This window comes from Tasmannia lanceolata, unplaced genomic scaffold, assembly GCF_043159265.1.
Source record: "Tasmannia lanceolata isolate RefF3 unplaced genomic scaffold, GAP_Taslan_0.1 ptg000024l, whole genome shotgun sequence".
NCBI classification, from domain to species: Eukaryota; Viridiplantae; Streptophyta; class Magnoliopsida; order Canellales; family Winteraceae; genus Tasmannia; species Tasmannia lanceolata.
Window position 1 is genome coordinate 10499215 of NW_027518701.1, and position 12178 is coordinate 10511392.

Consider the following 12178-nt stretch of genomic DNA (forward strand, 5'->3'; position numbering starts at 1 on the left):
CTGTTGGTGTTGTCTACGAATGAAAAGACTGACTCAGATCAATGTCCTTTGTCTTGCCTATAGTTGAATCATCTTTGCTTGATAAGCTCTCTTGTGCAAATAGGGATTTTCTCCTTGGGATTGTAAACTGGTTAAGGACTGTTCGATCTGGTGGAAGCGTTCTCCATGCAAAGTTGTCAAGCTTAACATCGACGGAGCAGCCAAAGGGAAATCAGGTGAATCCAGCAGTGGCGTAGTCATTCGCGACAATTCAGCCAAAATCCTCTTTGCTTTCTCGCACTATTTCACGAGAAGTTCTAACATGGTTGCGGAAGCCAAGAGCACTTCTCAGTTGCCATCTTGGTGGCCTTCGTGGTTGTACCTGATTCGCCATCCATGTCGAACGTAATTTTGGAGTCAGACAGTAAGGTATTCATTGACCTTTTAGTGGGTAAAGTACCATCCCCAGGTCTATAAAATGCGATTTGCTAGCGTCTATCATAGAAGTCATTTCGCGCATGGGCTGTTGCATGTGAGAGCAGCCACGCAGGCTCACTTTTCAACAGATTTTGTCTTTATTATATGGTTGTCGCTCTCACATGCAACAGCCCATTCAATGGACGCTAGCAATTCCCCTATAAAATATATGTGTTGAAATAAAGTCCTTGCTGGCTCTCATTTCTCCATCATGTATTCACCAATTCGGGGAGGGTAATTTAGTTCACAATGCACTCACTAACATTGAATTCGCATCCAAAGCTAACCGATTCTACCGCTCTTGGAGGGATTTGCCCCTTCATGCTAGAGGCACCGTTAGTGTCGACACTTTAGGCTTCCCAAAGCTCTGTGAAACTTTAGATTGAGTCTTCTTGTGTTTTTATCTGTTGTAATTATTTTTTGGGCCTTCTCCTAGGCCAGGCTCTGTAAAACTACCAATTACTGAAAAAGCTTAAGCTGTTAGAGTTGGTGTTTTTTAATCATTTATACTTCAATGCTCCCCCTCATGTGTGGCCACTCTTTTTTTGGGGTTGGGCTACACGTGTCACAAGTGGGCCCTCTTTTGGGTTGGCTATACAAGTGGGTTTTTAATATCAAGGAGTTGTTGGGTTTGCGCCAGCTCTAATATATACTATGTCAAACTACCAATTACCTGTTGTTTCATATGGTATTGGAGCCAAAGATCCTGTACGGAGCTAAAAGAAGAACCTTGTGGTTGTTGGTGTTATTTGATCATTTATACTTCAACATGCTCCTCGCCCATCTCTTGTACATTTTTTTCTGATATGTACCCCAGGGCTGTCATCTAATCTGGGTTTTTAAAAAAAAGGAAAATAGGCTCTAATATCTTCAGATTTCACAAGTTGTTTGTTTGTGGTATATCTACAAACCAAAAGGCTTGAATACCTTAGAATTTTGCAAGTTTGTCAAGACACTAGTTTTTGTTTTTGCAAAAAAACAGAATGCTGAAGAGACAACCTAGAGTGAAGATAAAAATGTTTAGAAATCCTTTTTAAACATGTGTAATTTGTAATGCCCCTCATTTTTTGGGTTTCTGGTCTTTAAATAGACCAATTGGTGATTGTTTGAGTGGATATGCACCACTTGTTGCACCTGATTAATATGAGTTGTCACGTGATTCTATTGTGCCTGTTTTCGAGTCTGCGACCTAGATTGAATCCATGCGATTATATTGGTGTTAGATCATGCCTAGTCATGATTCTACAGTATAGATTTCAATTGACTTTTAGTTCTCATTGGTTGTGATCCTGCAGTTCAAATCGGATTTCATGATCAGTGTCATCCGATGGAACCAACTGATTATGATTAATTTCAATCATGATTAATGACCTATATTAGTTTTTTGAAAAATATATGGTGCTTAATTGTCTTTATGATGATGCAAAGTGTGTTATTGTTTGGCCTCGGACTAACCAATGGGCTTCAGTAAGGGCATGCCAGGGGAAAATGTTTCCCAAAATTTGGTCAGAAAGAGGATGATTGAGCCTTTTTGTCCCCTGGTATCGGTTATCAAACGATTGAGATGAAGTGGGGGAACGGCACTTATTCCTTAGGCTCTACCAACTCTTTTGATATACTATTAAAATGCGCTTAAAAGTAACTGAAAAATCCAAACATAATCACTACTGCATGGAAGAACAACTCACCTTATAAGATGATTCCTTTCAACGTCTCAGTAATACTGAAACAAGTTTCTGGTACCGTCGAAAAACTGATTACAAGAACTCTGGTGCTTCCGAGAACGATTACAAATTACGGTACTGCGTAATTAGGGCTACAAACTAACATGACTGCAAACTAAAATAAAACAGGAAAGCAGAGTAAATTAAGACAATTTTGATATTGTGTGTGATCCTTTCTCTTGGTGCAACCTTCTCTTCTTATAGCAATTATCTAGTGGCAGTTATTCTCACCAATAACTTCCCTTTTGAAATTTGAAGAGCACTTGTCCACTAGTAACTTCCAAAGGACACTGCCACCGCTTGTAAGCTTCACACCACTGCTGTATCGCAACCACCACTTGTAGTTTTCACTTTGAAAAATAACTACTTGTAATTTTTCCTTTGAAAAGGTCATCATGTATGAAAATAATCGCCGCCAAACATCCATTGAAGAATTTCAAAACTGGTGTATACATTGACCCCCCCACATTCATTCAATTGATGGAATGTAACAGCGAGAATACTGGAGAAACCGAACACCCATATTATCCTGGCAGAGATCAAATAGCTTTGAGCACTAGACTGAATTACAAATCGGTCCCATTGGACCAAAAATCTGTCATGTTAAAACCGAACTATAAGTCAGCCATAAAGACTGAACCAAATTGGTTTGTTGAGACCAAACTATAAGCTGGTAGTAGTTATCTTATAATAGTTTCTTTTTATTCAAACATCTTGATGTATATATTAAAGCTGAACGTGTGAATAAAGATTAGAGTGCAATGTTTTCTTTTGCAGAGTATTGTTTCGCAGTTTTACACATCTAGGTTTGTTTGCTTTATTTTGCATCCAATAGTTTCTTTGTTCCTAAATAAACCAAAGAGAGTTCACAATGGGTACGTGAATTTTCCCCTAAATTAATTAAAAAGATGAGATTTGGATGAAGTAATACACAATTATTGAATGTATAGTGGGATTAATGAAACATCAGGTATTCTAAAGGATCTTTTCATTCTTTTATGATGTCTTCTTTGAATTTGTTGAGAACGTGATTAATTAATGCAAGTGACCAAAGCTTAGCTTCTCAATTGAAAACATATTAAGCAAGTAGTTGATGCATATGCAGTAACTTATTGTATTTCTATGGTCCAAAAGAGGCAAGTTGCCAACTTTCAATTCATTTAAGATGGGTCCACGCAGCACATGAGTTGGGTCTCCAAGATGACTGGTTTTGCAAACATTCAAGGAACAAAAAAGTTGACAATGTGGTAAGAGAGTTCACAATCAGAGAGAGAGAGAGAGAGAGAGAGAGAGAGAGAGAGATGGTGATGATTGTGACAGTTAATATGTTACTTTCTCCTAGGGCTGGCAACGGGGCGGGTCGGGGCCGGATGTTGGGGTCCCCTACTCCTTCCCCTCTGCGGGGAATTCCCCCCTCCCCTTCCCCTCCCCACTGCGGGGATGGTGGGGAATCCCCCTCCCCTCCCCACGGGGAATATCTAATCCCCATCCCCATCCCCTCCCCCTCCCCGCCCCGCATCCTTCGGGGACAATCACTTACTTTCTCATTTTACTTTATTAAATGTTAGGTTTAAAACTAAAGATTTGCTAGGGACAATCACTTCAGGCATGTTGCGGCTTGGCTGTTGCATGTGAGAGTAGCCACACAACCCACATAGGCTAAGATTTTGTCTTATTCATTTTATTAACCTGGGGACAAAGGTGGTTGGTCTCAGATTCATTTAATTGATCACTAGTCCCTAGCAGATCCCTAATTCCCAATCCCACTTGCCAAAAAGTACTGTACGTGCCACACCATAGGAAGATCCAAACCGTCCATTTGATGGGCACACCATAATACCATAGGCATAGGATGATCCAAACCTTCCACTTGATGGGCACATTGTAGGATGATCCAAACTGTCCATTTGATGGGCCACAACGTAAATAGGTTGTGGCCCAAAAATCATTTCCATAGGATAATCCCAACCCTCTGATCTATAGAGGAATTGCATATTATGGTACCTTCTATATATCGGAGGGTTGCAATCATCCTATGGAAATGATTTTTGGGCCGCAATCTATTTACGTTGTGGCCCATCACATGGACGGTTTGGATGATCTATGGTGTGTGGCCTGTAAAGTACTTTTAAATTGTAGCATATCAAATGGACGGTTTGGACCATCCTATGGCGTAGCCCATACATTACTTTTTGAAAAATAATGGACTATACGAGCGCACACCATATAAAATCTCATCACTCATCAGAGAGATGTTGCCTTTATTTGGGGGAGGGAGATTTTCAAAGAATTTAATGTTGCCTTACAGTGATGGTTCGAGGGAGAGATTTTAGGGATTTCTAAGGATAATATACTAATATAATGAGGGACAATGCCCAATGGATTATGGGTAAAAGAAAACATAAAAAGCTATTTCAGGAACAAAACTGTACTAATGGAAATTATGAAAATTTTGGGAGAATCTTGTAGATATGTTTTGATCCAAGGGGTTTCTAGTAGTTTTCCCAAAAAAAAAAAAACTTAAAAAAATACAAGAAAAAAATGGCATTAATTCGGGGCGGGGCGGGGCGGGGCCAACTCCATCCCCTTCTCCTCCCCTTCCCCGCACCGGGGAATTTTTTAAATCCCCTTCCCCTTCCCCACTCAAATCGGGGAATCCCCTCCCCAAGCGGGGCGGGGTGGGGCGGATCCCCGCTTTTCCGGGTGAAATTGCCAGCCCTACTTTCTCCATACTTAATGGAATGTAGTATTAATTAAGGTACAAAGAATATTTAGATATCATTTTTTCAAAGAAAATAGGGTTGAAGGTTAATTACTCACACAATATGTCCATTCTTGAAAGGCCTTTGAAATTTCATAGCAGAAACGGGGTAATGAAGTCTCATTTATTCGAATCCCTCTTGATCCGTAGACAAAACAATTGGGTGCCATTTTCACCAAACCTCCAATATTTTTTATCCGTTGACAAAACAATTGGGTATAATTTTCACCCAACCTCTTTCCAAGATTTTTTTTTTCAAGGTATTTGATTCAGGTTGGGTGTTCAGGCTCCTTCATTACTAAACTAGAGCGGAATGAGAAAGGAGATCAAATATGTAATAAAGAATAAGATAGCAGAAGATAGATCTCTATAACCAGATCCAATCATGATTCTATAATTTATAGGGATACTCATTGAAATTTTTGAAGTTCAAGTTAATTAGAAATTCATCCCTTCATTTGATGAATTGATTTTCCAAATATGTTAAAGGACTAGGACCCAAAATTAACTTTGTACAAAATGGCATATATACTTCTTTGAGATTGTGGTATGTCTCAGCTGATTACAAATTTGGAAGGGTCAACACTAATCCTGCTTGATTATTGATAGGTCTCTACTTCTAATCATTGCCTTAATTATAATTAATTTATTTAATTTGAACTTGATGCATGAATTCTATGTAGAAATATAAGATCATACATTAGAAACTGTTATAGAAAGTAAATATTCGGATGGGTGTATCTGGTTGCCGCAAGAGTGGATGTTTTTTTGTGGGGGGCTGGAAACCCGTGTAAAGTTTTATTCAGAATTCAAGGATGGGGTACTAGGTTAATCAAAGTGTCCTTGAGGGACTTTATCTTTCGCTGCTATGGGGAATTAACTTCCTTTCCCCTGGATAACCATTTCTACCTATGGCGATGATTCTAAACAAGGTGGGTGTAAAAATGCTTTGTCCTTGATGTATTTCAAGGCATAATTACTCCTTGGTCTCTTCACGGATGAAGTTGTTGTTTCCGTTTTTGGATGGAGGTTTTTGATGGTGCAGTGAATGATTGAAGGAAGGGTTGCTATAGAAGGAATTTAGATGAAGGTGGAGTTTTATTTAGGGTTGTAAGAAGTTTGTACACAGTTTCTATGTTTTTTATTATGTTTTTGTTTGGGTCGTGAAGTATGCTCCTCAACCATCATACTATGTAATTCTGGCGGGACTGCTGGTCCCCTATTTATTTCATAGTATGAATACAAAAGTCACTTTTCAAAAAATAAAATAAAATAGAAAGTAAATATTCAAGATGCAAACAAGCCAAAATTGAATTATTAAGAACAAATAGAATGGTCTAGATCGTTGATCAAATTACTGGAAGATCTATATTAGATAGGTTATCCTATCAAAATATTAGATTTCTAGTCGTTTGATTGGAAACCAAGTAGATCTCTATGAATGAATGTAAATTCTAATTAAAAAAAGGACTTTGATGCTGAATTATGATGATACTTGGTGAACCATGATAATTCTGACAAGAATCTACTATCTTAAGTTGTTTGGCTGCAACATCCTTTCTCATATGTCCAAAGAGCGAAGATTAAAGCTGAATGGTAAAGTGACACTACGCATATTTGTGGACTATGGAAATGAAGAATTCCATTACAGACTATGAGGTATTGAAAGGTAGAAGATAGTGAAGATGATAATTGTGCTCTATGAAGACCAAACTTTTCCAAATTTTGATAGGGTTGAAAAATCTAAACGTGCAGTTGATGATATTCTTGATCTTACATCTATTTGTTATCCACAACATCTTACATATTGGGAGAAGTGCAAGAAGAAGATGATAATGATCATGAACAAGATGTAGGATGAGATGAATTCTCGGTAGAAAAATGATACGTATGGGTTAGTTGAGATTTCGAAGGGCAAAAGGGCCATTAAAAACAAATATTGATTCAAGCTGAAAAAGGATGGCAGTAAAAAGTGAGTGAAGTACAAAGCTCGTTTGGTGGTAAAAGGCTTTGGGTGGAAGAAATGTATTGGTTTTGATGAAATCTTCTCTCCAGTTGTGAAAATGACATTCACATGAGAGGTTTTGGATTTGGCAACTAGCTTAGACCACTTGAGCTTGATCGGTTAGATGTCAAGAATGCCTTTCTTCATAGGGATTTAAAAGGAGATGTTTGGTACAACCAGAAGGATTTGCAGTTCAAGGGAAAGAGGACATGGTTTGAAGATTGAATTAGAGTTTGTACGGATTAAAGTGGGGTCCAAGTCAATGGTACAAGAAGCTCGATTCATAAATTTATACTTCAATCACTCTTTCATGGTTAGAAATTTATAAAAGGTGATAGTCAAGGCCTATCGAAATTAAAGCAATGGTGAATCAAGTTGTCACGATGGTTGAGAAGTTGAAAAGATTGAAAATGTCCCATGCTTGGCATTGAGCAATTTCCAATGGAATTAATTCTAAATTTTAACACTCCTGAGTTGAATAATGGAATTTTATTCACATTGAAGTGGCTGCAGAGACCAGAATAATTTGAGAGGAGAGCTGGTTTCAGTGGAAGGGTTTTGTGTGGACGACACACACTTGCACGGCCTATGGAGTGGGATCCCTCTTTAGGGCACGGACCAAAGGGCCATGACATGGCCATCTATTGTGCTTGTCTATACCTTGAGGCAGAAATGATATAAACACCCTCTCCCATTTGGTTTATGCAATTGATCATGAAATGGGGAAGACCACTCTCTTGGTATTGCTTCTACCTTGGCGTTAAAATGATAGAGGCACCCCTTTGTATTTGTGTGTCTATTGATGGGAAAGGCAATTCTCTTTTGCTCATTTTTGCTAGGGTGATCGAATGATATTTCCACCCATCAGTGGGTGAGTGGGTGAGTGGATGAGCAAGTATTTGTTGATATGGGAATCAAGTGGGTCTCCTCCAGACAATCCGACCCCATGGATGACGCCCAAACACACAAAAAGGGGCCCCACATGGCCCAATCCTTACACCTTAATCAAGTCGACAACACTTGATCAATGTTTCTAAAAACAGGAACATTACACAACCTTTCTTAATTTACGTTTTTCTCGTGGGCTATTACATTTATGTGCCTAAAAGGTACCAATGAGCCTAGAGGCTCCAACGGATAGTGCATGATGGGGTGCGATCCGAACCGTAGGATCGTAGTGCAATGGCTAGTGGATGATGACCGTTGGGGTGTGTCCCTTCTACACAACGGTCAAAAATCAAAGGGTGCGATCTGCACCGTGAATGGGAAATCTAGCGGTTAAGGGTTGAAAGGGTTTTTACACAACCCAATAGTCATTCCAGGATTGATCTAGACCGTAGAGCCGCGGATGGGCGTGATCTAACGGCCAGAATCAAACCCGCTCTAAAGAGGTGCCCTGTAAGGGTGTGTTTTCAACAGAAAAGACACCAGTAGCTCTATAAAAAGAGCAGAAACATACCATTGCAAGTACAATTTGGAATCCACTTGTGAGACTTGAAATTTGACAAATTCAAAACCCAAAAAAAAAAAAAAAAACTCTCTTCTAAAGCTTTCAAAGTTACTGTTTACATTTTTCTTACAGTAACAAAAATCTAGTATACTGTTTTCTGCTATTGATATTTATTGAGCACAGAAAAATATAAATTTAAGGAATAATAAATGGACCTTAGTTAGATGGTCCAATGGAGGCGCCCTTGTAGCTGGTCTTTTGCATGGGCGCCCTTTAGTTTAGCATTTCTCAAATTTAAAATACTTTTATAGGAGAAATTCTATGGTGCCCGAGCATGAAGTCTAGTGCGGGCGGTACCACAAATTTACAGCTATTGATATTTGATCCAACAGCATCCTCTTAAAAAGTGGGCTGTTGTTAGATCAAATATCAAGGGCGTGAAGTTCTGCACTGGACTTCACGCTCGGGCACCATATAAAATCTCCTTTTATAGAATGGTTATTTGAATTCATCCCTTAGTTAAAAATATGAGAGTTGGAGTGAAGATACTACACAATTATTAAATATGTAGTGGGAATTAACGAAACATGAGGCACTCAGAATGATCTTTTCATTATTTTATGATGTCTTCTTTGAATTTGTTGAGAAAGTGGTTAATTAATGCAAGTGACCAAAGCTTGAGCTTCTCAATTCAATGCACACTAAGCAAGTGGGTTATCCATTTACAGTAATTTATTTTCTTTCTTTGGTCCAAAAGCATCAAGTTGCCAATTCTTTCAATTCATTTAAGATCATGTCAAGGCAGCACATGAGTTGGTTCTCCAAGATGACTGGGTTTGCAAACCTCCACGAAAAATTAACAATGTAGTTGCACCAACAGTTGGTAGTGTAGCATGACATCTCATCATGGAAGAGAGAGAGAGAGAGAGAGAGAGAGAGAGAGAGAGAGAGAGAGAGAGAGAGAGAATTAATATGTTAATTTCTCAATACCTTTAAGGGAATATAGTATTAATTGTGGTTCCAAGAATATTGAGATTAAGTATAATTTTTTCATAGAAAATATGGCTCAAGGTTAATTTCTCACAATATGTCCATTTGACAGAACAATTTGGTTCATTACTCAACTTGGGGGGACTGAGGAAGGAGATCAAGCAAAGATCAATCTCTATAACGAGATTCAATCATGATCCCACAATTCATAAGGATCCTCGTTGAAAATTTTGAATTTTAGAATTAATTTGAAGGCATTCTTCTTTTAGATAGGGCATGTTCTCTGATTACGAGATTGGAAGGGTCAAACAAGCACGAATACTGCATGATCATTGGTTGGTCACTAGTTCTAATCTTTGCCTTTAACTTTAATTAATGCATTTAATTTGAACTTCATGCATATGAATTCTATATACAAACATAAGTCAGACTCCAGAAACAAGAGAAATTATATGGTGCCCGATTGGGCATGCCCTTGTGAAAAAGGGCCGCCCTTGATATTTGATCCAACAGCTGCCCTTAAAAAGATGAAAAAGGGGGCTGATGTTGGATCAAACATCAAGGGTGGTGCCTTTTCCAAGGGCATGCCCGATCGGGCATAGTATAAAAACTCCAGAAACAATAATAGAAAGTAAATTTGCAAGATGCAGAGAAGCCAAAATTGAATTATCAAGAACAACTAGAACTGTCTACATCATTGATCAAATGACTAGAAGATCTATTGTTTGACAGGTTATAAACCCAACCCACACACACACAAGAGAAACAATAGGAATTATAAACCCAACCCCCATCTTACCATCCCAACTTGCGTCTTTATTCAACCTGAATTTCCTCATATAAAATTCAATCACCAAATTCCTATTGTGTCTTTATTCAATCACAAACACTCGATCGGAATAACAAAACTCTTACATTATAAGCCAATGAAAGATAGTTCATTAGCAAGAACAAATAAACACTATATTATGTTACAAATAAAAGAATAGGAACCCATATCCAGTCTGCTCAAGTTCAGTCATGGGGGCAGTTCATTCGAAGTTTCAGCTGCGGCAAAATCGTTAACAGTAAATCCAACTCTCTCAAACTTCCCTTGCACAAAATTCTCCCGAAACTTGATATAATCCAAGCAAACAAATGGCCTGTAGAACCTTGTTTTCCCTTCTCCCAGCACTTCCTCAGGTCCACAGATTACTTTCTCATCCTCAAAACACCAAAAGAAAGCGAGAGAAAGCCGGTTCACGGGTCGTTTCAAAACAACCCGATGTTCAGATGACCTTAATCTCCCATTGCTCCAAGCCTGCAGTAAATCTCCAATGTTCACAACCAAAGTCCCTTCTAGTGGATTTATATCCATCCAATTACCCTCCTTGGATTTTACTTGAAGCCCACCAATATGATCTTGATTGACGATCGTGATACAACTCATGTCGGTATGCATTCCAAGCCCTTCGACGTCTCCATCTTCAACACTATTTGGGGGAGTGTAGTTGATTATCCTCAAATACCCATGACAGTTACTAAATTCGGATTCAAAGTACTTCTTTTCAAAACCATCACTCATACTCATTAAGAGAATAGTGACTATCCTCTTTGATAACTCTGTCATCTTGCCTCCATATTCTTGCAATATGTCACTACAAAACAAGAAACAGAATGTAAGGAAAAACTGTGAAACAACCAATTATTCCAAAAATCTTAAGCTGTTAGGGATGGTGTTATTTAACCATTTATACTTCAACACACCCCCTCTCGTGTGGTCCCTCTTTTGGGTTGGCCGTACACGTGGATTTTCAATATCAACGAGTTGTTGGGGTTTGAGCCCAAGACCTGCCTTGAGACAATAGCTCTGATACCATGTGAAACAAACAATTATTCTAAAAGCTTAATATGTTGGAGATGGTGTTATTTAATCATTTATACTTCAACAAAACCAAATAAATAACAGTAAAATAGAGTGTATTGGGAGTCTGAGGAGTTCATGTTCTTACCAAAATTCCGAATTAGGTGGGTCGAAGAGGACGTCGGATGAGCTCTTAGCAGAGGCAAAGAAGTCCGGGCCGGAGACTCGGAGGCTTTCAAAGAAAGGAGAGGCTATGAAATGGGGAGTGTAGGTTTTGAGAAGTGATGAGGGTCCAAGTTTGAATTTGGTATCAGGAGGGCGTCCGAAGAGGTGGTTGGAGAGGGAATGTAGTTTGTTGTAGAGGTCTTTTGAGATGCCATGATTAGTGATGTGGAAGAAACCCCATTTTTGGCATGCCTGAGAGAGGGAGGAGAGAGAAGACTGATCTAAGGGTTGGGAGAGGTCTAAGGTTGGTAACTGCAAAGATGTTTGGGATTCAGGCATTATTGGTTAGAAAAGGAGGAAGGAAATGGTACAGTTCGTTTAGCTTTGTGGGTGATTTATAGAGAGTTCATAGGTAGAGGAATTTAATGCCTTTTTCATGGATCCAAAAGAAACTTTTCTCTCCTTATAAAATTCCTTCTTTTAATACAAACAACCCAGATGTGTTTGTTGGTGGTTGTTTGAGAGAGAGAGAGAGAGAGAGAGAGAGAGAGAGAGAGAGAGAGAGAGAGAGAGAGAGGTGTTTATGGCTGTTTATGTGAGCAAAGTCAATGAGTGTGTCTGAATTTTGTTAATATGTGTGTAAAAGAGCAGCAAGTGGCAGGAATGATGGAGGTGTGCTCATCATCTTGACTTTCTTAAATTCTGTTATGCATGGAGTTTTGAGTTTAGATTCTTATGAAAAAAAAAAACTATTCCAGATGAGCAGCTCTAAAAGTTCTTAATA

The 12178-nt window shown here is 38.7% G+C and overlaps 1 protein-coding gene across 1 annotated transcript; it reads right to left on the reverse strand.

The window, feature by feature from the left end:
• Positions 1-10190: 10190 nt before the first annotated feature.
• Positions 10191-11744, reverse strand: LOC143857378 (gibberellin 20-oxidase-like protein). Its single transcript, XM_077367812.1, has 2 exons — positions 11378-11744; positions 10191-11023 (listed from the first exon to the last, which is right to left on the reverse strand). The coding sequence occupies exons 1-2, from the start codon at positions 11731-11733 to the stop codon at positions 10405-10407; spliced, it is 975 nt and encodes a 324-aa protein (XP_077223927.1). The 5' UTR covers positions 11734-11744; the 3' UTR covers positions 10191-10404.
• Between the last annotated feature and the right edge of the window lie 434 nt (positions 11745-12178).